Source organism: Phyllopteryx taeniolatus, chromosome 1, assembly GCF_024500385.1.
Source record: "Phyllopteryx taeniolatus isolate TA_2022b chromosome 1, UOR_Ptae_1.2, whole genome shotgun sequence".
In the NCBI taxonomy this organism is placed as follows: domain Eukaryota; kingdom Metazoa; phylum Chordata; class Actinopteri; order Syngnathiformes; family Syngnathidae; genus Phyllopteryx; species Phyllopteryx taeniolatus.
The window spans coordinates 38,992,217-39,019,812 of record NC_084502.1 but is presented as its reverse complement, the minus strand read 5'-3'; the positions used below and the strand labels follow the sequence as shown (position 1 = coordinate 39,019,812).

General features: G+C 43.3%; 2 protein-coding genes across 4 annotated transcripts; one reads left to right on the top strand and one right to left on the bottom strand.

The window, feature by feature from the left end:
• Positions 1-1,708: 1,708 nt before the first annotated feature.
• On the top strand, positions 1,709-14,854 carry zmp:0000000926 (uncharacterized). Its single transcript, XM_061794706.1, is given in 4 exon segments — positions 1,709-2,468; positions 11,470-12,012; positions 12,014-13,114; positions 13,267-14,854. Coding segments are annotated over 3 exon segments (1,947 nt in total). The 5' UTR covers positions 1,709-2,468; positions 11,470-11,625; the 3' UTR covers positions 13,726-14,854.
• Positions 14,851-26,748, bottom strand: irf10 (interferon regulatory factor 10). Of its 3 annotated transcripts, none has more exons than XM_061794741.1 (8): positions 26,663-26,748; positions 24,365-24,560; positions 21,575-21,654; positions 21,226-21,289; positions 17,592-17,696; positions 17,130-17,516; positions 16,237-16,355; positions 14,851-15,969 (listed from the first exon to the last, which is right to left on the bottom strand). In XM_061794741.1, the coding sequence occupies exons 1-8, from the start codon at positions 26,663-26,665 to the stop codon at positions 15,835-15,837; spliced, it is 1,089 nt and encodes a 362-aa protein (XP_061650725.1). In that variant the 5' UTR covers positions 26,666-26,748; the 3' UTR covers positions 14,851-15,834. The 3 variants fall into 3 exon arrangements, with proteins under 3 accessions (XP_061650725.1, XP_061650705.1, XP_061650716.1); XM_061794721.1 differs by lacking the exon at positions 26,663-26,748 and adding an exon at positions 26,071-26,626; XM_061794732.1 differs by lacking the exon at positions 26,663-26,748 and adding an exon at positions 26,071-26,625 and having other exon boundaries at positions 21,226-21,286.
• Between the last annotated feature and the right edge of the window lie 848 nt (positions 26,749-27,596).

Below are 27,596 nucleotides of genomic sequence, written 5' to 3'. Positions count from 1 at the left end.
ATGTGTTCCAATACCTTTGCTCACATAAAAAGTGGGTGGCTTAACAAAAGGTGCTCTGTCCTGAATTGTTGAACACATCCAGATGTAAATACCATGAAATAAAAGCTGGAATTCTGAATGTTTGTATCATATTCATCTTTTGATCTCAAACCCAAATATCTTCAGTATACAACAAAAACAAAGGAATTGACCTTTCCATTCCAATACTTTTGGAAGGGACTGTAAGTCAATCCATGTGAAGCACTGTAAGTAAGCCGCTGCCCCACCCTGATCATAACATATTGTATTGCCAGTCTGTCAACTGAGCCAGTGAAAGCGAACAATCTCCTACTGTTATCCAGTCTCTTGATCATAAGTACTTCTTATCTTGTCTGTACTTCTTAGCGGTGTTTGTTTACATCCAGTTTGCTGTCAGCTGTGGCTTGGTGTGTCGCCTTTTAATGCTCCGGTGCAGGAATGATTTCCAAATACTTCACCCTGCTCCTCTTATTAATTAATCATTCATCTTAACTTTATTTCATTCCTCTTTGCTCACAGTAGAAACAGTTGGCTTGACATTAAGGGCTTTATTTCCATAGACTGACAAATGGTGACGTATCTTGATTTTCGTGCAAGTGCAAGGCTTGCTGGTGAGTTTGCCAATTTAGCAGACCTGTCTGTGCCACGATGGGTGAGGGTGTGTCCTTTGATATCCACCCAGTGCATGCAATCATTTGGTGGCTGAAAGTCAGTCTAAACTGAATGCCTGCTAAGACCACGTCAAACCTTTGGCAAAAAGGTAGACCACTGTTCTAACACGATTTTGGTGAATTTGATCGAGGTGCAGGCAGACAGATATACAAGCTCTGCGGACAAAAGTTGTGGATCAGACGTATTTCATTCATAAATATGTGAACAGCGGGCATCGAGCCCTCTGAATCATTGTAGAAATCTATTTATTGATGTCATCATTGTTATCCATCCATCCATCCCCTTTCTTCTGCTTATCCGAGGTCGCATCGCGAGAGCATTACCTTTAGCAGGGAGGGCCAGACTTCCCTCTCCCAAGCCACTTCCTCTATCTCTTCCGGGGGGATCCCGAGGCGTTCCGAGGCTAGCCGAGAGACGTAGTCTCTCCAGCGTGTCCTGGGTCATCCTCGGGGTCTCCTCCCGGTGGGACGTCCCCAGAACACCTCACTAGGGAGGTGTCAAGGAGGCATCTTAATCAGATTCCCGAACTACCTCATCTGGATCCTCTCAATGCGGAGGAGCAGCGACTCTGAGATCCTCCCGGATGACCGAGCTTCTCACCCTATCTTTAAGGGAGAGCCCGGACATGCTGCGGAGTTAACTCATTTCGGCCGCTTGTATCCGGGATCTTGTTCTTTCAGTCACGACCCACAGCTCGTGAAAAATAGGTGATGGTAGGAACATAGATCGACTGTCCCCATTCTCAGTTTGACAGGTCCTCTGCATGATTTTGAAAGCGGTTCATGATTTGAAATCAAACAGTACAAAATGTTGTATTGAACAATAAGCAACCCATCTGCCACGAACAAAGTTTAAACAATGATTCTATGCGTGAGAGTACAAAGTTGGTAGTGTTTTAAATTAATATTATTTTAAAAACCCATTTACTCAAATTTGTAGACAAGATTCAGGCTGGTGGGCGTGGTCTTCTCCAAGTCAGCACTCCCTTTTCCTCTGGCCACCCCTCCCCCTTCTTTTGTTCCCTTTTTGTCCTCGGGCACCTCCGGGTGCCATCACATGCGCGGACCCCCGCCTGTCACGGGCGGCAATGCCGTAAGGGCAGATCTCAAAAAATAGACTCCAGGTAAGAGGTCCGAACAATTTTAATTAAATGGCAGAGCATGTGATGGCGAGACATACGAAACTAAAGGAACTCACAACCAGAGAGAATCAAAAACAGATAACGCAGGGAGACACGATAAACGGTCCGTGTGGTATATTCGTATTGAGCCTAAATTTGGACAGCAGTCAGAGCGGCGGCAAACACGGGGCAAAAACGAGTGAATATTCCGACGCCCTTTCACGGTGCCCCCTAAAAAGGCTGATGATTACAATGCATGGCAGGTGCGTCACCGATGTCAACGCCCACCTTCGCTCACCCAGACACTGCAACACAAAGAAAAACAACTTGAAACACGGGGCCATGACACCGCCGCAACCAAGCAGGCGGCGTTTTTGTTTTTTCGAAGAAGTCGACCATGCGGCTCCGATCGCTTTCCCTAGCCACGATCGGTCGGCGGGGCCTCAACGAGAAGCTGCCGGCATCCCGCAGGGCCAGAGCTCGGCTCGCCACCAGGTCAACCGGCCGGGAAGTTATGAGCGCATCCCAAATGGGACAACAAATTCCCTTTCCTACTTCTTTTTATTTTTGTACATCTGTTTTTTCTTCAACCAAACCTTCTTCATTTCCACCAGAGGTCCGCAGGAAGACAACCCCAAAGACCAGCTGATCAGCGTTCGTAAGTCGACACTGCAATCCTTACTATGATGTACAACATCAGTGTGTAATAATTGTGGGGAAATTACTAGCTTCATACAAAATCCCAACTTTGCCTTCTCTCGCTCTGACTCAACGTATTAAACGCTCACACGCTCATTTAGTTTAGCCCAGCGACCACACACGATGTCCTCTTTTCCATTTTCGTACGCCTTATTTTCTTTCTTTCATTTACCCTTAGTGATATGTTCTTGTTGTAGTTTGTAGTTGTGTGTTTCATTAAATATACCATAAAATTCCACTCGTGGTCGTATTTTGTGTGTGTTCTGAATTTGAGTAAACCTCTGTAACCTAGGACTCAAAATGTCGTAGAGTGTAACAACCTACAGATCATGAGACTGATTTAAAAAGGTTTGTCGTCATTTCGCCCAAAGTTAAACTTGAAAAATTTGACGTGGTGCCTTTTTCGAGACATTAGTTTGATTTTAACAATCAATTCAAATTTTACGATAAACCGGAAGTAACGCAAACGTCACTCCCGGCTTATTACTTTATCCTACATTAATTACAATTCTTATTTCATACATAATCGCTACAGTGCAATATAAAAAAGAGTGAAAAATTAAGGGGGTCTGAATACTTTCCGTACAAACAACCATTCACACTCACATTCACAAATTAGAGTCTTCAATTAGCCCACTATGCATGATTTTGGAATGTGGGAGAAAACCGGAGTACCCAGAGAAAACCCACACAGACACAAGGAGAACATGCAAACTCCACACAGGGAGTCCGGATTTGAACCCGGGTCCTCAGAACTCTGAGGCAGATGTGCTAATCAGTCGGTCACCATGCCGCCTGAACAAGAAATAAACAGAATAATTCATCAAAGTAAGGGGGAAGAAAAAGTGTTGGGTGAAATCAGCTGAAGGCCGGAAGTGACTTAAACCATTGCCTTGTCTTATGGGACTTTATTTTAATGTTGGTTGTTATGGTTATGGTGATAGTTGGATAGCAGTATATTACTGGTGTAAAAGGTTTGAGAACCACTGGGCTACATTCAGCATGTAACAGTCCACTTACACTTGTTTGGAAAAATCTGGGGATTGTATCTGCAGAAAATTAATTGATAACAGTTATATTTTTGCATTCAAATATTACCAAGAACCTCTACATATTGCTGTATTTCCCAATACAGATTTTATTTTATTTTTTTACCAATGCTGTTAATTTAGGGCAGCTGTGGCATAAACCTTACATTGAGTCATGGTTTGATAACTTTGTTAAGGACGATATGTTGTACAGTAGTAAATAACCTACGATGAGCACCTCGCCTCCTCTTTCACTGACTGTGTTTATGCATCAGTTCTATGCCAGTTCGTGGAGATTTGATAGTCATTTGATAATGTTCTGTTCTATTTAATTTGACTGAAGAATTTAACTATTCCATGTGTTGGTACAAAATTATGCTTACATAGCAGAGGAGGGTTTTATTTTTACCATTAAACACTCACACTGTTCATCACTACGTTATTTTTGCTGTGTTAAAACGAACTAATTATGATTATTTCCCAAGCTTTGGTATTTTTCTTTTGGTCATCCATGTTCAGTCTTGGGTTTGTTGTCTTTACTGGACTGTTGACTTCCAGCATTCTATGAACTATGCTGCTGTCACCAATTTTGTTTAATTTTGTTAAGCCACAGCAGCCATGCCAAAGCACTTGTCTTGACTCAATCACAGAGGAAAATCATTGAGAGCTCTCCTGCGGCGCTACTGTAGGCGTGCGTGAGCCTGCACGTTTGTCATATCAAACTAAATGCATTCATCAAATGAGGCACTTTGTGCAGGACAAAGGATGCAAATTCAAATGAAAACTTCAGAGAAAGAGCAAAAGTGTGCATGCGTTATGGATGTCGAGTTTGCTTTTGAGTCATGAGCAGCAGAGAAAAGCGAAATCTGAGAATGTGTGTAGGATGAACCTCAAGCTACATCCTTCCCTGCGACATGGCCAAACGCGACTGAACTGTTGCAGAGTGAGTGGGGTTCTGCACCGTCGGTCACTAGTTTAGCTGAGATTCGAAATTTAAATTGCAGGTGAGGGGCTTCACAATGTCGCAGATGTAACGGCGAATCAAAAATGCAATGTTGTTTTACATGAGCTTTCACAGCAACAATTACATTTCCAGGTACAAAGCACCGCCACCAAGCCATACTAATACAGTAGATACAAAAAACGTGTACAGTGTTTAACAATAATACTGAACTATATATTTATAATTTCATATGTACCTGCTAAAAAGCGATAAAGCAATGCGTGGAGATTCTTTGGAGCCAGCATCTTCTCAAATAGCCACACTCTCTCTTTTGTTGTTCATTTCCTGTCTTTGTATGATCATACTATAGCTACAGCGGCCATGGCAGTTCACTACTTCCATGAAAATTACTCCAATTATGTTGTTTGTAGTTCGATAAAAAAAATATATATATATACAGTACAGTATATATACTGTTTATATGGTGCCTTAAAAAAATATTTCCCAATTAGAACACCAAGGGTCGCAGTTTTTCCTTTTCAGCAAGTTGGTTTTTGTGCGAGGGTCACTTGCCTGGTAAGTGGGTGTACAACATAGTATCAATTCCAACATCAGGATGAAATACAGCAAAGTATACAACCTTTTTTTTTTTATTATTATTTTTATAAGCACTAAGAAAATTACCTCGTTTTGCTTGCCAGGGGTGCTAATCCAGGATTCAAGACCTCAGGTTTGTTTTTTCTTTCTGTCCTGGATGATTTGTCGCTGGGTAATTTTTGTAGGCCAGCCAGTCCTGGGAAGGTTCCCCACTATTTCATGTTTTCTCCATTTGTGGCTCATGGCTCTCACCGTAGTTCACTGGAAATAGTTTTGTAACCCTTTCCAGATTGATAGGGTGTCAATTGGCAATTTGTTGCATCTTTTTAAAATATTTTGGCTTAATCTTGTCAGCAAGGTTCTATTTAATGGATTTCTTGATTTAACAGGTAATTAGGCTTGGGTGTGGTCAGTAAAAATGAACTCAGTTTTCCAAAAAATTGGATTAGCACCAGTTAATTCATGATTTAAAAAGGTTACATTTTCACAAAAGGCCAGGTAGCTTTGAATAGGATTTTTCTCCCTAATAAATAAAATAAAAAGGAAAAAAATGCATTTTATGTTTACTTGGGTTATCTTTGTCTGATATTTCTGCATCTGCATCTTTTTGCACAATTGTCAAAAAAATAAAAATAAAAAATTGTACCGGCATTACCAGATAACTAGAAACCCTTTATTGCTCAGTGACTGTTTTTCTCAATGTCTTTATGTCTCAAAAGTGTTCTGTCAATTGACTGTCTGTTGTTGTACTAGAGCGGCTCCAACTACCGAAGACAAATTCCTTGTGTGTTTTTTTTTCGGACATACTTGGCAAAAAAAGATGATTCTGATTGAGAGTCTGATTTACATTTGTTTTATGTTTGATGAAGTGTAATGCAGTTTCTGATATTGCCCAACAACATTTGTTGCAGTTTTTTGCAGAACCTGAAAAAACAAACAAAAAACAAAAAACAAGAATTTGAGAAGGGAGCAAGCACTTTTTCACGGCAGTGTATTTAATTGAAGTGAGTCATAATATTCTATCCTAATTACGCTGAATTGTAGCTACACTATACAAATATTGATTTGTATCGTAATTGGAGTGAATCACAGAAATATTGGACTGCTTTGGAATAGCTGTACACATATTGTACTACCATATCGATCTGCTGATGGAGATGCACCTACTTATTAAAAAGTGTGCAAAATTATTAAATGGATGGATAGATAACAGCGCATTGGTTAGTACGTGGCTGTGGGTTTGAATTTTGGCTCAGGCCTCAAAAATGGATGGATAAAATATACAAATGTACCCAACGTTGTGGCTGTGCAGCATTAAATGCAGCATCCTCGGCTGTCTGTGTATGCCTGTGTGTATGTGTGTGTGTATGTTTGTGTCCCTCAGAGTGATTAAAGCGAGTGGGCGGCAGCAGCAACTGGTCTGCCAATGTGGCTCTGCATAGCAGACATGTTTCTCACTGCTAGATATTACTCATTTCCTCAGTCGTTTGCGCACACACACACGCGCGCGTGTGAGCACACACACAACAGAGACAAATAGGGCTCTCAGTTATTTCCCTCGATTTTGCTGGCTCGCCAGTATCATTTCACACACAGAGATCAGAGGGTGGGTAGCTGTATGTGTAGTTGCTGAGATGTGCAGGTGTTGACAGTGGCAGTCTAGCGGCGTAAGGAGCTGAAGAGTGGGTTGACCCTCTGGGACGTTTGGGATATGAATGGCATGCTACGCTGGGATGTCTGCTCAGCCTGCACTAAGGTCAGTTTCTCGTCACTGCTCCATCCAGCGGGCTGCCTGCGCCCACATCAGGCTCGCGATGTAACTGATTGACAGCTCCACAGAGGCATGCTCCTGCAGGAAAAGCGGAATGATGTGGCGCTATTAAATACAAATATTTACCGGTAATCCTCATTTAAAACGATTCTCAGATTAGAGTACAAATTGTATTCATGCATATTTCTCCCAAGTAAGCAACATGGTTTCATGCTTTTTAAACCTCTTAGAATAAATTGCACAGTTTTCTAAAAACTTCAAAGTTGAATGTGAAAGAGTGTACAGTAGAACATTGCTATGATCAGTGAGGTTTGATATAGTTTAACACTCCCACAGCAAAGTGAGCAACTCTATATGCATGTGTATACAGTGTAGGAGTCTTCTTTCAGAAGACATTTCTCAGCAAACTCCTCCACATGCACCATATTCCTTCTTTGTTTTCACGTACTGTTTGGCAGGTTTCAACTACCGGTTGGTTTTTAATGGGGTTATCAGAAGGACAAGGATATTCATTTTTGGAGGAAAGACACCAGACTAATAGTTTAAGCAATATGGCTTTAACTGAAAGTGCTTTAGGTACACTAAAATATAGTTTAAAAGATGATGATAGGTGATTATTATTCATTCAATTTGACAATTTAGCTTTTTGCCTAAGATTTCTTTTTTGAAGTCTTGTCTATCCATCCAACCATACTCTAAACCATTTGTCCTGTTCAGGGTTGCAGGAGCTTGAGCCTGTCCCAGCTGACTTGGGGCGAAAGTCAGACTACACTCTGGACTGCTCACCAGTCAGTTGATGGACACATTCATGTATAGATACAGACAACCACTCACACTCGCATTCACAATGTCACCGAGTGGGAAATGAACCCACACTGACCTACAGAACAGGTATGTTTAGTGTTGCACCAAGTACCGATACCAGTACCGTACCAAGGTATTTTGATGTCAAAAATACCATGGTGCCAGTTTTTAGGACCGGTAGTTAAAAGACAAACAAAAACTTATGCGACAGCGCTTAATTAATATGGTGTCTTCAAGCCCAGTACCCAAAAAAGCCGACAGTCAGCCAATGACTGCCTGTCTTCCTGCAAGTTGAGTGAGCGTGACTGTGTGCGAGCCAGAAGAATGAAATGGCTTCAAACTGCCGACTTGCTCCTGTGTATAAGTTAGCACGCATTAGCGTTAGTCACCAGGACGTCACCTCAGAGAGTCCGCAGTTTACGAGGCTATTTGAGCAAAGTCAGTGTTATATGCAGTGGATTTTCCCATGCTGTTAGGGAAATTCTGCATTCGATGCACACGAGCGTCAGTGTTACCAGCGGGAAATCGATAGCATCGATATCATGAGATGACTTAGCGCGGGTGAGCGCCGCACGGAAGGCCAGCTTGAAGCGCTCCAACCCACATCCAGGCTACACTCGTCGTTGGAGACCACTTCGGAAATCAGGGAGTTCGAGAAGAGTAAAAATCCACCCGAATGCAAAAGGAAAAGCATCTATTATCTAAGTGGAGCAAAAAGGCCCACTCTCTGAGTGTCGTGGCTCCGGACGCAATGAAAAACAGCACTGCGCTGAATGGGTGCACAATGTATTGTTTACAATGGAAGAAATCAAATGCTGTCAAAGACAAGAATACTGCACACTAAAAGCGTAAATACAAAGCTTGAAAGCTTGAAATACACAGTGTTAAGTATGAGTAAAGTACAACTAAATATAGAAATAGGAATAATTAACTTCGTCATGGATAAAATATTACAAGGGTGGTCTAATGTTTTTTTTTTCATTACTGCATATATCATACATATACTGTATATACTGTAGATGTACAATTTTATATACATGCGAACACACATATTCATCATATAATATATATGATAATGCAGGCATTGATCTAATTATTTAAAACATTTTAAGAATAGGGTAATTCCATCATTACATAATTTTAAAAAATTGACATAAAGTTTTGAATTAATAAAAATAAATATAAAAGTATTTGAAGTTGTTCTGACAGTTTTTATTCCGTTGCTTTTTCTGTTGTTTTAAATTTTTGCTGTGGTTTCAGTACCGGTATCGAGGTACTTTATGCAGGTATATTATTGAAGTTGAAAACACCAATGTTTGATTGAATTGCATTTATTTAATATTATGTCCATCCATCCAAACATACTCTAATCCATTTGTTAGTTGATGGACACATATAGTACATGTATAGATAGACAACCACTATAGATAAAGACAACCACTATACACCCACACACACACACACAATTACTTTTAGCACAAAGGCCAAACTTTTAAGATGCATTAATGGGCCATTGTATTAAAAATAAACAATTACATTTTCCAAATTTTTGCTTCTGGTGTGACATTTAATCTCTCGATTGAGGGACTCTGCAAACATGTTAGAGGGAAGAATGAAACTACTGTATGAAATTGGTTGTTAAAATTACTTTGGCACCAAATGTCTGCGTACATCTGAGACACTGAATTTCACAACCACAGCGAAGTGCCAACTTTTCAGCTTTCCACTCAGATGCATAAACAGCTTGCTTGTCTCCAACACCTAATCTGTTTTTGGACCTCGTAACTCCATGAGCAACAGTTTACCCGCCGTTCTGTGGAATATCCCCGTCTCACCTCTCTAACTGACGAGATGCGTGAGCGGACGCAGTCGCCATGGTGATAGTGTGGCGAATTGTCAGATGGTGGTACTGTCGGTTGTTGTCGGGTGAGCGTGGGGCCAAGAAGCAGCGTGGCGTTGTGGCTGTGGGGATGGAGGGAACAGCTGACAAGACGGTCGTTGAAAGGAATCATTTTGATGCACTTTTTTCATGGAAGGAAAAGAATTAGTGGAGCTCCCCCGCACTTCTCACTGAATGAAACGAGACTGCAAAATCTGTGACACATTTTAGGCCTCAAACACACACAATAACCTCAACAAATAAACACATTCACAGATTCTCCCATATCCCGAGCAACATGGCATGCACTCACACAGTTCTCGCCTCTTTTGACAAATATTGAGTTGGCACAGACAGATACTCACTATCCACAACAACTGCTGCTGTCTCTGTCAGCTTTTGGGTGGGTGGTGACCAGCTTTGACTGTCACTGGGGGAGCAAGCACTGCCGGCTGTGGGAGTATTTGTGTGTCTGTTGCTGTCTGCGAGTGTGAAAGCGAAGGGCCAGGGGTGTGTTTGTGGGGAGAGTGCTGGGTTTGGAGAGAGGGGGGTGCTGGTAGTACACTTCTATATTATTCCTGCAGGTGTCATGGGGGTGCTACAAGAAAATGATATCAAAACACATCTCCATATTGCAATCATCACCAAAGAGTTAAGAGTTGAAAACTCTACTACAGTTGTGTGTGTGTGTGTGTGTGTGTGTGAGTGCATGCACACGTGCGTGCGTGCATGCGTTTGTGCTTATATGTGCTTAACACACAAAGAAATGCATCTGTTTGATTAGCTGTGAGGTGTATTTTTAGCCCACATGTGGGAGTAATGCGTTTGAATGAAATGAGTAAGTTGGGTAGTTTCAGTCCCACCACAGTGCACTCGGGTAATGACTAATTAGCGATGGTTATCAGAGTTTAAGTGCGAAGAGTTATGACCTTTTTAAATATGGAAATATCTGATGCCAGCATCAGATGGGCTGGCCATCTTCACATATATTTATGACATACAAAGTTGGGTAGTAATGTGCTACATGTACTCCGTTATATTTATGTAACTTTTGGTATAATTGTACTTGTCTGAGCAGTTTTAATGCCACTTTTTACTTTTTACTTTTTACTTTTACTTCAATATTCTTGTTCAGAAGAAGCATTTTACTCCGTTACATTGAGCTAAGTTCCACACGCTACTTTTAATTGTATCTATCTTTCATTACTTGTGCGATCTATTTGTTTTGGTTTGTCATGAAGACTTCCACCTTGGGAATCTGTTTCAGCAATCCAACATAACCAATTTGACGCCATTTCACCAATCAAATGGAGCCAGGCAGTCATATGACAGCACAGAAAGCCTCCGCGGCCCCTCCCACGCAGAAGCAAAGTTTTCAAAGTGACTCATTTACGTGAAGCATAAGCATGGCAGAAACAACGGAGGAAACAACGGCATGCGACACATATCACAGCCAATCTGTTTACTGTACTGACCACGAAAAACCATTTGTGTATGCCACAAAATGTCCAAATTTCAATCTATTTGAATTCCACTTCAAACTTGTGCTGTTTCATGAGTGTAAACAAAGAAAGTCAACTTAAGACCATTTCTTGTGGCTGAATTTGCCTGAATTTATGTAGTTTTACAAAGATTTTATGTATTATCGTTTTAGCTAAAGTGATGTTGTTGGGCAATGTCTGACTTTTTACAATCCTATTTTACTGTAAAACTTTTTCCATTTGAGGTTCATGCTCTGATTAAAACAAAAATAAATCAGAAGTTATTCACTACTTAATACTTGAGTAGTTTCTTTCACTGAATACTTATTCTTATACATTAATTATTTGGTGGACTACTTTTTACTGAGGTAACAATACTTTTACTTCAGTACAATTCTTGGCTACACAACCTGCCTCTGGTGACCTCTTCCTATCTCACCTATGTCCTCCTCTGTAGGTGAGTGTCTTCAATCCTGAAAAATCTACAGCGATCTAACAGCGATGCTGTGCCACAGCCTTCCCCTCTGTCTGTGCCCCTCATTCTCCCGTGAGGCCCATGTGACCTAGCCTACGCCCACACATAGGGGGCACCCACTGCCGCTGGAGCCCACCCATGAATCCCAGCCCTGACCGCGGCAAAGAGTGCCTCCCTCCCAAGAAGAGGGAGTCTCGGCAAGGGTCGTCAGAACACTACCTTCCCCCGACAGATGAATTCAAGCCCCCTGTGCCGTTTCGGAGTAGGACCAACGTAGGGCGAGGGGAGAGCAGCAGGGAGGTTGGGGAAAGGCAGCGAGCTCTAACTACCCCAAACCCGCATCTCCTACAAACTCCTCCGCCCCTACCTGCTCCAGCACCGCTGCACCTGCCGTGGCCCCTGAGCTACACTTCATCTGTGTCCCTTCCAGTCTTTCAAGGACATGTTGTGGAAAGGAGGGGCTCTGGCTCTCCTGCCTGGAGAGATGATCCCCTCTCAACACCACTGCCTCACCACTCCAGGTGGGCTTCGAGCTGAAGGGCCCCTTTCCTCCCCATCCTCCACTTGCTCTTTTAAGACTCCCTTCCCAGCAGATTCAAGAGAGATGTGGTCTTACATTAACAGCGGTCGACGAGATTACAGCTCCTCTCTCTTCTCCTCATCCTACTTGTTTGGCCATAGCTCTCTCTACCCTCACGAGCCAAGTTTAGTTGAAGCCAGACACAGATACTTGGGCAAGAGGCCCAATGGGCTGGAGGGGTCGGGCAGCAGGACTGCCTCCACTTCCAGGCCTTTGCTCACAGGGGATTACGGCCATGATAGCATCAGAACTAGACTCGAAACAAGTCCACAGAGCTCCCATAGTAATGGTGGGCGGAGACAGCAAGAAAATCTGACACCTCATGCTCAATCCGGGGCCCCATTTTTTTCAGACTTTCAAGCTCAGGAGGGCCATGAGCCACATTCCTCACTGCAGGACAGACATCGGCAAAGAATACCGACCAGCCCCCATCTTCTGGGACAAGACCCCAGGGCAGGTAAAGAGGGATTACTGGACACCGTGGGGGCCCCGTCAGCTGAAGCTCACATCTACTACTCTTTGGGATCTGTCTGCCAGCCGAGCCCTCAGACCTCCCAGTCCTGCTCACTCCACAGTCCCTCAGGAACACCACTGTATAACTTGCAAGTAGAGCCAGGCCCAAAGAAGTACAATCCAAGGAACTCCCCTAACTCACCGCAGGGTCTATTGAATAGCCATGACAGGTCCCAAAAAGACCATGACAGAGACCAAGTCAAAGACAGAGAAAAGACTGTGCATAGGGACAGGGAGCGAGGTAAAGACAAAGAGAAGCACCTGAAACATAACAGGGATCAAGTTCACACCTCACCCCCTACCCTTCACCCATCGCCCCCCGCGCTCCTACCTCACTTCACCAAGGGGTCGCTCATTGAGCTGGCCAGCGGGCAGTTGAAACAGGTGGAGGAGCTGCAGACAGAGGACTTCTTGAGGAGTGCAGATACGTCCCCAGAGTTCCATCTGAGCACCTGCACGGTGTTGCTCATTTCGCCCAGCAGTACACCGGGCGTCAGCCATCTGCAGGTCCACCTCACAGACCGCAACACTCAGGTAAGCAATCTCATTAAAAATAATCAAATTAGGTTGGCACTGTAAGGCTACTCTCAATCAAGCTTCTCCTGTTCAACTGAAATCCTGTAATGTACCAACAATTGCCAACTATATTTTAATTTGAATATCTGATCCATTTTGCCTTGACTAAGGAGTTACTGAAGGTCTTGGTGGAGTATCCATTCTTCGTCCAGGACCAAGGCTGGTCTTCTTGTTGCCCTCGGAGAACAACACAACTCTATGGCCTTCCCTGCCGCCAGCTTACAGAGGGAGATGTCTGCCTTGCTCTCACCCCCACACCCAAGCAACTCCACCGGACACATGTGCGTTACTCCTCCAGGGTCCAATGCACACAAAACCTTTCCAGGGCTGTGGCAGGAGGGTCGAGCAGCTCACACAGAGAGAAAATGCCACCTCCTCCGCCTCCTCCCCCTCTCTACCAACACCCGCCTCCTACTGGGCCTCCGCATACTCCGGCTGAAAAACCTCAGACTCAGGAGCTTGGGCGCCCTCGGAAACGGCGCTGGTCAGCCCCTGATGTCCTTCCCTCAACAGGAACTGATGAAAGCCTCCTGGATTTACCTCAAGGCTCCAAGCTGATGAAGTGGTAGTAGAAACTTGCACATGCACACGTTCACCAACAGTAAGCAGATGTATAAGCGCCATGTCTCTGTTGCTCCCACTAGAGTTTCAGGTATGGAAAAAAAGAACAATCAAAAATTACGGGTGTTCACACTGCTGCCCTAAGGCTTAAACATGTCTACTTGTTGCACCTCTCCTTCCCCCTCTTTTGTTTTCCTTTCCTTTCCTTAGCAGTGAAAGGAGCAGCCACTGAAAGATGTCTGAGTGGCTTCTTGCAGACACACTGAAGACATTAGTGAGACAATCAAGTACTCGTCTGTGTTCACTCTGTTTATGTAACAGTCATCCCATACACATACGTACCGACAGTGGGTCCTGCAGGGTATCAATTTCAATCAGTGTTATGAAAGTAAGCGCTATTCATACATTGCAGATATATATATATATATAAAGATATGAACAAAAAATGTTACTAAATATCTTACACGTGTACAGTGAGTATGCTAAACAGATTTAATGCAATTTTGTCCAGATATGTAGTGTTCGACTTTTTTTCTTGCTTCTCAACCATTGTGTATGCGTCAGTCTGGGCAGGCAAGATGAATGTATGAGCGCAAGCAACTCTTTGCCTTCTTCAAATCTTATCACCTTCAACGAGTTGTTTGTCAAGGCATTACTCTCCAATATGTTCTTAACATTATCTCTCAGAAGAGATGGGAGAACACTAAGGAAAACTGCGTATGAGACAATCATGCCCACATGGACAGATGTGTACCATAGCCTACACACTGATTTCCATTAAAAGCTGAATGGTGGAAAGAGTGCAGTAAGATAGAAGAGTAATGGTGCTAATAACACGTTGGAGCATGATGCGTTGTGGATATGCTCAACCCCTGTTTACTGTACACTTGTGTTTTCCATTTCATTGTTACGTACTGTATACAGTATGTCTGAAAGCAGGGAAAATGATGAAAGTATTTTAAACTCTGATACGGGTATCTGCTCTGATTCAGCAGTCTTTCACTTTAGTTTTTGTGACAAAAGCATCCTTGTAAATTATTCCTTCTCAATGTCATAGCTACAAAATGTATATTTTTTAAAATTGTGAATCTGTTCTATGATGTACGCTAGAAATAAATGGAAAAAAAGCTTCGTAGATTTAATTATCACTTGTGATTTATTCAAAGCACTTGCTCAAATCAGTCTTGCAGAACAATTGCTGTTTAACAACTTTTGTTCGGTCACAAAAATACAGTATGTTGTCTGACTGAAAGGCAATGTAAAAACTCTATGGCGTACAGCAGAACCTCGCAGTCATACACAAGTTGCTGACCTCTAATTGTAAGGCATTAGAATTGTGTTGTTCTTTTCATAAGAAAAAAATGGAACTCAACGATCACTTTAATGACACATGATGGACACAGTTGACAAACGTGCACATGGTGGATTTCTGTTTGGAAGGTGAGTCACTTCATAACGCTTAATTCATCCCACTGTTTAACACACACATTTTGACTTTGAAATGGGGAGTTTACGATTTCCGCTTCAATTTTCCTTCTGTGACTGCATTTGAATTACATATTACAAAAAAGTCAAAGCGTTCAACACACCATTTTCAACATTCATTCATTCATCTTCCGTACTGCTTATCGTCACTAGGGTCGCGGTTACTCTCGCGCCTATCCCAGCTAACTGCGGGCATGAGTCGGGGTACACCCTGAACTGGTTGCCAGCTAATCGCAGGGCACACATAAACAATCAACATTCACACCTACGGGCAATTTAGAGTCTTCAATCAACCTACCATGCATGTTTTTGGGATGTGAGAGGAAACCGGAGTACCCGGAGAAAACCCACGCAGGCACGGGGAGAACATGCAAACTCCACACAGCTGAGGCCAGATTTGAACCCCGGTCCCCAGTACTGTGAGGCAGATATTCTAACCACTGTGCCGCCCATTTTCAACATTTTGGTTGAATTTCAAATTGTTTGACCCATGACTTAAAGACTAAAATAAAAAATTAAAATACACTGAAAACAAAGAAATTTAATCAAACTTTCATTTCCCTTACAAAATCCTGTTGTGATTATACTGTATCTTTCATGACAGTGAAAGGAGAAATAAACCTTTGAGTGGGTTATGTTGGCCCCCCTGCAGGATAATTGACTTTCTGACTTTCTTTCCCTTTACCTGTGACAGGACCGACATTATTTTCCTTCATCTCCTCCAAGCTGAACTTTTGCAGCTGATCCACTGCAAACATGGGCAGCACCTGGGCAGTGCAAAAGGTTAGCGTTAAACAGAATCGGGGTTGCAGCGACCTCTACTGGTACGCCTAGGTACGACAACTAATTTCGAGTTACAGGGTTGTCTGAATGCAAGACTGCTTTCCTTAAAAATATTATTTTTTAACTATTATTTAACTATTTATACTATTTTCAAAAGGCAAAAATTTAATGAAATAATAAAAATACACAAGCGAAAAGAAAAGGATTTCTCAAGTAATTAGTCAAATCACGACATCTGAATTTTGACCTACCTGTACCATGACAAGCTTCTTGGTTTTAGGGGTGTTTGAGTCTGGGTACTCCTCTCCAAAGCAGAGTTCAATTCTATAATTGGGTGTTGTTCCCTTTCCTTGTAAACAGCTCTGAAGATCTGTAGACATATTTCTGGAGGTTTTGTTTTCTCATATGCCGCAATCCAACAGTTTATGTTATATAATTTATAAGGATGTAGAACAACCTGTCTTTCCATGACAACATCATGTTTTTAGCAAGGTGGGCTTCAATGAATCCAGAGGCATTGCAAGGTTTTGACGTTTTGGGGTGGCTTAGCCTATACAAAATTTTTTTTTTTAATTGTGTTGCCCCCAAAACCAATCGTCGACAAGGGGGATGACCATTTTCTAAACGAGAAAAGGGATATGGCTGTACTTGCTCGTATAATAAATAGTACATAATAGTGAATGTTACTTTGCGTTGACCGGGAGGGGGGGGGGCTGAGGATAGGTTTTAGGGGGGCTAAGACAATAAAATTCATTCATTTTCCATCTGCGTGCTGGACCCTATCCTAGCTATCTTCAGGCGAGAGGCGGCGTACACCCTAAACTTCACACTCACATTCACACCTATGGGCAATTTAGAGTCTTCAATTAACCTACCATGCATGGTTTTGGATTGTGGGAGGAAACCGGAGTACCCACGCAGGCACGGGGAGAATATGCAAAGAACATGCAAACTCCACATAGACGAGGCCGGATTTGAACCCGGGGGTCCTCAGAACTGTGAGGCAGATGTGCTAACCAGTCGTCCACATAATCCTAACCCCCATTAACACATAATACCAAATAATTGTTTTGGGGTCCCCCTAAAATAGGCCTAGCAACGCCACTGAATGAATCTTTTTAAGTGGAAAACCAAGTTCAATTACCATTGAGAAATGTTGATGTATCGAGCAATTTGACAGTCTTCCCCCGCTCCAGTTTGTTTGGTCTGTCAGTGTGTGGGGCCATGGGACCACTCCAGTACACTCTGCCCTGGCAGAAGCGCTTGATGAAAAGCCCGTCAGGGGCAACCCATAAGAGTACACCCCTTTCCAGATGGCAGAGAAGTCGGTTTATAGCTTCCACTATGCATGACGGCATGTGTATGCCATTTGGGGAAGGGAAGGAGAGCTGTTGCGTGGTGCAGGGCCCATATATACGCTCACTTCCTAAAGGGATACGACCCTGCAGGATGAAGCACCCGTCTGCGCTCTTGGTGGTACAGTTCACCACCCGTTGGCCTTGGTACAACAGTGCCACCTGCATTCGAAAATCTGTGAACAGAACATGCAAATCAGCAGGTTGTTCAGTGATATGTGCACTTTGTTTTTTTCCCCAGCTTTTCTTACCTGTTATGGTATGTACAGTGGTGCAGAAGGTCAATGAAGCAGAGTGCTGAGAGGGACTTGTTTTCCCAGTCAGCTCAGAATACATATGTTCCATCTCTAGATCATCTAGGTTACAGTGGAAAAAATTCATCAACACTTTGTTTCGCTCAATCTAGTCTCTGTAGTCTCTCTCTATGCCCAATTATATGAACCAACCATATTAGCCGATATGCTTAAGAAAATCAGCTTGAACCATGCAAACATGTAATAAATTTGTCCCTCTTGTGGATGACACACGTTACCACATCATCATTGCAGCAGACGACTAACAAAAAGTAGACCTGAAAAGTAGTACAGGAAGTTAACGAGTTACGACGCACTCGACCTACGACGTTTCGACTTTACAACGCCCGTGCCTCGTCCGCCATTTTGTCCCAGCACCATAGTGTTTCTGCTTAGCTAGTGCATAGTGCTTTGCTTGTCTGTGTTTGTGCGCCGGGAGTATCTTTGCCTTTTTCGCCCTCCTTTTTTCACACTCAGCAGTAATGGTAAGTACAGCATCTTATTTTTTTATTTTAATGTATTTTAGTTTTTTTACACAAAGTGTTAACCTTTCCTTCTACGGTCACCTGACCGTGATCGAGAGACGCAGGGGAGACGCCTTCTCCTGTGCCGAGGTTGTCCTCCTCAGGGTTAACTCCCTTCTCTTGTTGCACAGCTGAGCTGGGTGGCGGCAACAATAACTCACTCACACATCGATGCACACGCCCACACACACTGAGCTTGCTGTCACAATCACGTGGGACAATACCCATAACAGAAGTATTTCGACGTTAATTTCGACTATAACGGTGAAATCCGAGTTTCGCGGACATACGGGTTACGTCGCCAATATTTGGGCCAAATTTGAGCTGTTTTCCCTCCTTCCAATCAAAGTCAGCAAAGGCTCTGCCTTTAAAAGATTATCCAGACCGATTATCCTGTGGTGTGGGGTGTTTTAAGAGTGATTTTTCCACCCCGATCAGCCTGGAAAATGGTCAAAGCTGACAATCTTAATTCTTAAACCTGGTCAATATTTATAGAATCTTTATTTGTGGTTAACATCGAGTTTGGCCGATCCACTACCACTATGTGATTGGGATGTGAAACAGAACGACAGCTAATTAGGAAACTCACTGGAGCTTGCCCTATTGACGGACACAAACAGAGGAACAACTGGTTTTGTTAAATGTTTCTATAACTCTCTCCCAAGTCATTCACCACAAGAAAAATTAAAATGAGATGAGCTTGGCACTGCAATGTTGTTATCACAGACGCTAACTGTTAGCCTAGCTTCTTCTATTTCGTCTTCTACTACTGTGGTGCGGGGTGTCTTGAGCACTCCACACATTATAAGAGCAGTTAGCACACACATGCCAATATTTTCTTCTTTATGCGTGTTCTCTCAGATTTAAAAAATATGTTCAAAATCGGTACGCGTGTACACCCAGCTTTAGACATACTGTATCTGACCAATGCCAAAGATACCAAGACAGAAAAAAACAGAATACAATCATTTGCAAATCATGTTCGACCTATATTTAATTGAATACACTACAAAGACAAGGTAATTAATGTTCAAACTTTATTGTTTTTAGCAAATAATCATTAACTTAGAATTTTATGACTGCAACACATTCCAAAGAAGCTGGCACAGGGTCATGTTTACCACTGTGTTACATCACCTTTTCTTTTAACAACATTCAATAAACGTTTGGGAACTGAGGACACCAATTGTTGAAGCTTTGTAGGTGGAATTCTTACCCATTCTTGCTTGAAGTACAGCTTTAGCTGTTCAACAGGGTCTTCGTTGTCATATTTTACGCTTCATAATGCGCCACACATTTTCAATGGGAGACAGGTCTGGACTGCAGGCAGGCCAGTCTAGTACCCACACTCTTTTACTACGAGGCCACGCTGTTGTAACACGTGCAGAATGTGGTTTGGCATTGTCTTGCTGAAATAACCAGTGGCGTCTATGAAAAAGTCGTTGCTTGGATGGCAGCATATGTTTCTCCAAAACCTGTATGTACCTTTCAGCATTAATGGTGCCTTCACAGATGTGTAAGTTACCCGTGCCATTGGCACTAACACAGCCCCATACCATCACAGATGCTGGCTTTTGAACATAGCAGTCCGGATGGTTCTTTTCCTCTTTGGCCCGGAGGACGATGTACACAATTTCCAAAAACAATTTGAAATGTGGACTCGTCGGACCACAGAACACTTTTCCAATTTGCATCTTAGATGAAATTGGGCCCAGAGAAGCCGGCTGCGTTTCTGGGTGTTGTTGATAAATGGCTTTTGCTTTGCTTAGTAGAGTTTCAAGTTGCACTTGCGGATGTAGCGCCGAACTGTATTTACTGACATTGGTTTTCTGAAGTGTTCCTGAGCCCATGTGGTGATATCCTTTACACGTTGATGTCGTTTTTTGATGCAGTGCTGCCAGAGGGATCGAAGGTCACGGACATTCAATGTTGGTTTTCGGCCTTGCCGCTTACATGCAGTGATTTCTCCAGATTCTCTGAACCTTTTGAACGATATTATGGACCGTAGCTGATGAAATCCCTAAATTCCTAGCAATTGTCCGTTGAGGAACATTGTCCTTAAACTATTCGGCTATTTTCTCATGCACTTGTTCACAAAGAGGTGAACCTCGCCCCATCTTTGCTTGTGAATGACTGAGCAATTAAGGGAAGCTCTTTTTATACCCAATCATGGCACCCACCTGTTCCCAATTAGCCTGGGATGTTCCAAACAGGTGTTTGATGAGCATTCCTCAACTTTCAGTCTTTTTTTGCCACCTGTCCCAGCTTTTTTGGAATGTGTTGCAGCCATAAAAATCTAAGTTATTGATTATTTGCTAAAAACAATAAGGTTGATCAGTTTGAACATTATCTTGTCTTTGTAGTGTATTCAATTAAATATAGGTTGAACATAATTTGCAAATCAATGTATTCTGTTTTTGTTTGTTTAACACAACGTCCCAACTTCATTGGAATTGGGGTTGTATTACGACACCACTGCATCCCGTCTTTTACAATCACTGGGCTTTATGTTGTCAGATCAAACACTGTCGGAGAGGCGGAACCAGAAAATGTGTCACCGGTCAACACGATCAGATACACTCGTTATCATGGCGACAATAACAACAATGGATCGCGCCAATGTATTGTGTGGGGAAAAGAAGAACTAAACGTGTGGTGGTCGTCACTGGTGCTCAGGAGTCACATGCGCCAGCAGGCGATGCGCCAGTCAATACGCAATCCTATTGGTCGTCAAGGTGCGCTTTTGGAGAGTTGTTTGTCACACTACACGGAAGATATCCCAAAAAAAATCAAACATGCTGGACTTTTCGTTTTGGCGTCGTAGGGCTATCGTAGGGCCAAATCGTTGGTCGTGGATTATGTCACACTACAAGACATTTCTGACAAAATATGTCGGGCTCGATCTGGGAAATCGCCCGCGATAGCTAATCGGGCCAATAGCGGGGCTAAAATCCTTTCGTCTGATCTAGGCATTACCCACCTATTAATGGACACCTTTCCAACTCAAACTGTGGTAGCTTTGTGTATTTTTGTATGGCTAGTTGTAGTTTTAACATTGAAACTCTTACTGGGTTCTTTTTGTTCTTGTTCTTCTTCTTCTGGCTCTTCTTCGCAAGCATGAAATGATTCCTTCTTGACAAAAACAAAAAAACAGGTTCAAACAGTTAAATCAGTAAAATGTCTTCAGTAGAGCAAAAATAAGGAGCATGTGCCTTACAATATGATCTATTGGACAAGGTGGGGCAAGAATCTTTTCAAATCTTTTTTTTTTTATTTTCTCTGACACAAACTTGTCCCTGCAAGAATTGTCGCTGGCAAATCATTGCACATCATTCCAAATGAAGAGAACACAATAGAACCAAACACAGGGATTGTTGCTATTTTTGTGCCATGGTAGTTATTTTCACCAAGACTAACCTGTTTTTCTTGGAAACCAGGGCTCCTTGGCGATGTCCTAAATTGGATGATCATGTGGTCCTTTTTTATTTGTGGAGACTCTGTAAATCAATCAAACCAATGAAAAGGAGCTCCTCATATACAGTAAGTACTCAGATATCCATTCATCCATCCATCCTTCCTCTTCCGCTTATCCGAGGTCGGATTGAGGGGGCAGTTTCGGCTTAGCTCCTTCTTCACCACAACGGACCGATACAAAGTCCGCATGACTGCAGACGCTGCACTGATGCGCTTGTCGATCTCCAATTCCATTTTTCCCTCACTCGTGAACAAGACTCCAAGATACTTGAACTCCTCCACTTGGAGCAGGAGGTCATCCCCAACCTGGAGAGGGCACGCCACCCTTTTCCGACTGAGGACCATGGGCTCAGATTTGGAGGTGTTGATTCTCATCCCAGCCGCTTCACACTCGGCTGCGAACTGCTCCAATGAGAGTTGAAGATCACGGATTGATGAAGCCTTGACTTCCTGTATTAAGCTTGTAACCTTTTATTTTGAAGGGTAACTCAGCATTTTGGCACAAAAAGTAACTTCACACGGCACCGGTGATTTATTTTATTTTTTTCATGGATGGAACCAAATGCTATAAAACACTGATTCATTTCCCTACCCACCGATGAGGCACAGGGTTCGTGTTTGTGATACTGTGAGACGTTTATGCGAATTTTGTCCAAATTCATTGTGATGTAAAGTTGCTATGGTGAAGTTTGGCCATTCATTTTAACAAAGTTAAGACACTTTTGTTCGCCGCCACCGGAAATATGCACGCTCTTCTTTGTTGGTTTTCGCCACTTCTTCAGGGTGGGTGGACTGTAGAAATCGAAACTGGGAACCGAAATTTTTTAATTTGAATGATTCCGGGAGAACGGGAACGTTCGTCCTGGTTCCAATCCCAACCCTTACCCCAGACTCTGCTTCCTCATGGGAAGGCGTGTCGGTGGAATTGAGGAGGTCTTTGAAGTATTCTCCCCACGACTCACAACTTCCCGAGTCGAGATCAGCAGCGTCCCATCGCCACTACACACAGTGTTGATGGTGCACCGCTTCCCCCTCCTGAGACGCCAGATGGTGGACCAGAATTTCCTCGAAACCTTCCGTGCGTCTTTCTCCATGGCCTCACCGAACTCCTCCCACGCCCGGGTTTTTGCTTCAGCGACCACTAAAGCTGCGTTCTGCTTGGCCCGCCGGTACCCATCAGCTGCCTCAGGCCTGATAGGACTCCTTCAGCTTGACGGCATCCCTTCCCGCTGGTGTCCACCAACGGGTTCGGGGATTGCCGCCACGACAGGCACCGACCACCTTACGGCCACAGCTCCGGTCGGCCCCCTCAGCAATGGAGATGCGGAAAATAGTGCACTCAGGTTCCATGTCTCCCGTTTCCCCCGAGACGTGGGTGAAGTTCTGCCGGAGTTGGGATTTGAAACTCCTTCTGACAGGGGATTCTGCTAGACGTTCCCAGCAGACCCTCACAATACGTTTGGGCCTGCCAGATCGGAACGGCATCTTCCCTCCAGCATTGGAGCTAACTCACCACCAGGTGTTGATCAGTTGACAGCTCTGCCCCTCTCTTCACCCGAGTGTCCAAGACATGCGGCCGCAAGTCCGATGACACGACCACAAAGTCGAGAACTGAACTGCGACCTAGGGTATCCTGCTGCCAAGTGCATATGTGGACACCCTTATGCTTGAACACGGTGTTCATTACGGACAATCCGTGTTGAGCACAGAAGTCCAATAACATAACACCACTCAGGTTCTGATCGAGGGGGGGGGGGGGGGGGGGGCGTTACTCCCAATGACGCCCTTCTAGGTCTCAATGTCATTGCCCACATGAGCATTAAAGTCCCCCAGCAGAACGATGGAGTCCCCAGCGGGAGCGCTCTCCAGCACCCCCTCCAAGGACTCCAAAAAGTGTGGGTACTCTGAAATGCTGCTTGGTGCATAGGCACAAACAACAGTCAGGACCCGTCCCCCCACCCGAAGGCGGAGGGAGGTTACCCTCTCGTCAACTGGGGTGAACTCCAATGTACAGGTGCCAAGCCGTGGGGCAATAAGTATACCCACACCTGCTCGGCGCCTCCCACCCTGGGCAACTCCAGAGTGGAAGAGAGTCCAACCCCTCACAAGAGGACATGTACCAGAGCCCAAGCCGTATGTGGAGGCGAGCCCGACTATATCTACTCAGAACTTCTCTACCTCACACACCGGCTCGGGCTCCTTCCCTGCCAGAGAGGTGACATTCCACGTCCCTAGAGCCAGCTTCTGTAGGCGGGGATCGGATCGCCAAGGTCCTTGCCTTCGGCCACCACCCAGCTCGCACTGCACCCAACTTCTGTGGCCCCTCCCACAGGTGGTGAGCCCTTGGGAAGGGGGACCCACGTTACCTTTTTGGGCTGTGCCTGGCCGGGCCCCACGGGTGCAGGCCCAGCCACTAGGCGCTCGTCTTCAAGCTCCGCCTCCAGGCCTGGCTCCGTGGGGGGTGGGGTGGGGGGGCGTGACCAGCATCCGGGCAAGGGAAAACATCTTCCTGGATTTTTTAACATCATAGGGGTTTTTGGAGCCGTGCTTTGTCTGGTCTCTCAACTAGGACCTGTTTGCCATGGGTGACCCTGCCAGGGGCATAAAGCCCCAGACAACTTAATTGCTCGGATCATTGGGACACACAAACCCCTCCACCACGATAAGGTGACGGCTCAAGGAGGGGTAGTCAGATACGATTTCAAATATTGCAAATCCAAATATTCTTCTTACCAACTTGGGAAGCATCTGTGCTGTCTTGCCGGATGCGATAAACTTTATAAGGCTCAGAGATGTCCAGCTGGCTGCGTTCATGGACCACTTGGAAGTCTGTGCTCTTGTTCAGTGCGCACCGCAGACGGGTCTTCCACACAGTGGGGTTTCCCTTGTCCTGCCCCTCCCTGTGTTTGCCCTTGTGCAAGGTCCAGGCCTGAACCATCAGGTAGACATGTGGACAAAATACACTTGGCAATTGGTCTCTCAATAATTCAAATGAGTTCCATTTTCAGTAGAACATTTTTGAGCTGTCAAGCACAGTGATTTTTATTTTATTCTTCAAGTACATCTAAACGTTAACTGTATTGTTTGGATTTGCCATAGCAGAAGTGCAACATGTATCATCAGATTTTCTTTCAGACAATTTCAGGCATATTTTTGATTGATGTTATCAGGGTTTCATAAACTCAAAGTACTTAAATCAAGACTAAATATACACATGACATGTTCCATCTGCCATCCTGTGGCATCTATAGGCAAGTATAAACCTTTTTAGCAGCGGCATTAATTACTCATAAATTTATGCTTTTTGCGGCAGCTCTCCATCCTTTATGTCTACTGTACTTTTGGCAGGCTCAAATTATGTCAGTGACTGGGTCACCAACCAATCGCAGGGCACATAGACAAACAACCATTCCCACTCAAGTTGATGCCTATGGGCAATTTAGTCTTTCATTAACCTAGGAGACATTAATTATTTAACTTAGCTTTTCGAACATGGGCGAACATGCAAACGCCGCACAGAAAGGCCAGAGCCCACATTTGAACCCCCAACTTCAGAACTGTGGCGGATGTGCTAACCTCTCAGACACCCCAGGCTATACCATCGATCTTGTCTATTTGTGTAACAACCAATGTAACCCTATTTAGCTTATTATGCACATTCAGATGTTGAATTGACATTGGTATATTAGTAGTAGTAGTACAACTCCAATTCCAATGAAGTTGGGACGTTGTATTAAACATAAATAAAAACAGAATACAATGATTTGCAAATCATGTTCAACCTATATTTATTTGAAGACACTACAAAGACAAGACATTTCATGTTGAAACTGATAAACTTTATTGTTTTTAGCAAATAATCATTAACTTAGAATTGTATGGCTGCAGCACGTTCCAAAAAAGCTGGGACAGGGTCATGGTTACCACTGTGTTACATCACCTTTTCTTTTAACAACATTCAATAAACGTTTGGGAACTGAGGACACCAATTGTTGAAGCTTTGTAGGTGGAATTCTTACCCATTCTTACTTAATGTACAGTTTCAGCTGTACAACAGTCCGGGGTCTCCGTTGTCGTATTTGTAGTCTATTCAATTAAATATAGGTTGAACATGATTTGCAAATCAATGTATTCTGTTTTTATTTATGTTTAAGACATCGTCCCAACTTCATTGGAATTGGGGTTGTAGTTGTTGCAAAAATAAATAATAACTGCAAAATAGAATATTTTAAATAAGACATTGACTGTACTTTCAAAGTCAGTTCTTCATTATTTCCTGCTGTTAATATTTAGTATATGTACTAACAGGTCATTCTGTAGTCTTTTGGTTATAACTATCGAACTTAAAAAGACAACAACTATTCAAATAAAGGGGAAATTATTGAAGCAGAACAGCATGCTAATAGTTGGGCCATGAGTAAAAGAAGCTGAAAGGTGACCTTGAAGAGAGCAGCATCATCCGTCGGCTTGTAGTCCTTTTTGGCTGCGTGCTTCCAGGGAATCCTGAACATGGTTTTGTCCCGGTCCTCCCAACACAAACCCTCATACGCGCCACTCTCCACCTGAGCTATGAGCCACTCTTTCAAATACGTCTTGGGCCCTTCGTCCATCTTCATCAAACGATTCCGAGTCCAGCTCGCTCCAACGAACTAACCGGCTACCAGAACTGCAGTATTTCAAGGCAGGGCTCAGTCGACCCAAAGCAAAGCAAATTCAAGATGCTCAGACAACGAAAGCACAAAGTAAAGTACACCACTGCACGCGTCTTGTGTAACAGAAAGCGAAAGTTTAGCGCCTGCTGCATACTTTCGGTTTCCCAAGTCACACAAACTGCCTTTTAATCCTTCGCAACATACACAGGCAGGGGCGACTTTTCAGGAGGCGCAGTACGTGTATTATTTTAAACGAGATTATAGCATTCGACACTCATCCTGCAACTAATATCTAGTTGCAGGATTCGAAAAAATAAAATAAATCCATGAAAAGTTGTTTTATTTGTTAATGTGCGGTAGAACTGGGAGTCACACTCACCATAAAGATGCAAAGGTAGCAATAAAAGTGTGCTGGGTGCCATCCTCAGAGCATGAGGGGGGGGAGGGATCATACCAACCGAAATTGACACGCGTGTATTGTACATTATTCAGCCATGAGCAGTATGTAGTGATGTTTGGCCTTCAGGGGGCAGTGTGGATTTGTTTTCTTCAGAACCGTATATAAATCACTTTAAATACGGCTCTGGGTTTCCTGCTTCTAGCTGCTACAAACTGACGGCTATATCGTGACAATTTGGATTTTTGAAAGCTTTTTTTCTTGTTTTTGTTTTGTTTTGAAAGACACATTAAGTAATCATGCCCTAAAAGAGTATTACAATGTTATTCTTCATTTGAACTTGAACGACTCACAATAGGCCCTCAATGACGTTAATGTTCTATCTATGAAATCAACCCTATTTCTCTATTTAGCCCAACTTTTAGCATACTGCGGTTTAAGTCCTTCAGTGATAAAAGCCTGCTTTCTTTATTTTGAGATAAGGATTATACATTGATAAGTGCTGTCCTTAACATATTAGTACACATTTTGGCATAAGTGTCACACAATGATAGCATATCGGGAGGATTTTCGTCATCCCTCTTTCGCGATCAGCGCCTATTAATTTTTGAATGAAATTCAACACAAGGAAGCAGAGTAAACGTTAAATCTCTTTCTTTTTTTTATACCTTTATAATCACTTTTAGGAGTACTGCTGTATGTCAAGGCTAAAATATACCACATAAAGCAGTATACTCATTAGCCATAATATAGTATTAGGTACATAATCTAAAATTACCCACTTCATGAGGTGCATCAAAAATCTGCCTTAAAAAAAATTACAACGATGATAAGTTTTGATTCAAAATGTCATGATGAGCGGTGTAACTAATATTTTGTCAATAGCTAAACAGGGCAACCTACAAATGACAGTTAG

What these genes read in the sequence shown, in the direction of transcription:
- irf10 (XM_061794721.1), bottom strand. Translation starts at nt 26,247, where the DNA reads ATGAAGATGGACGAAGGGCCCAAGACGTATTTGAAAGAGTGGCTCATA. An exon ending in ATGATGCTGCTCTCTTCAAG is followed by an intron (nt 24,561 to 26,070) that starts GTCACCTTTCAG and finishes CTGATGGTTCAG; the next exon opens with GCCTGGACCTTGCACAAGGG. An exon ending in CACAGATGCTTCCCAAGTTG is followed by an intron (nt 21,655 to 24,364) that starts GTAAGAAGAATA and finishes ATTGATTTACAG; the next exon opens with AGTCTCCACAAATAAAAAAG.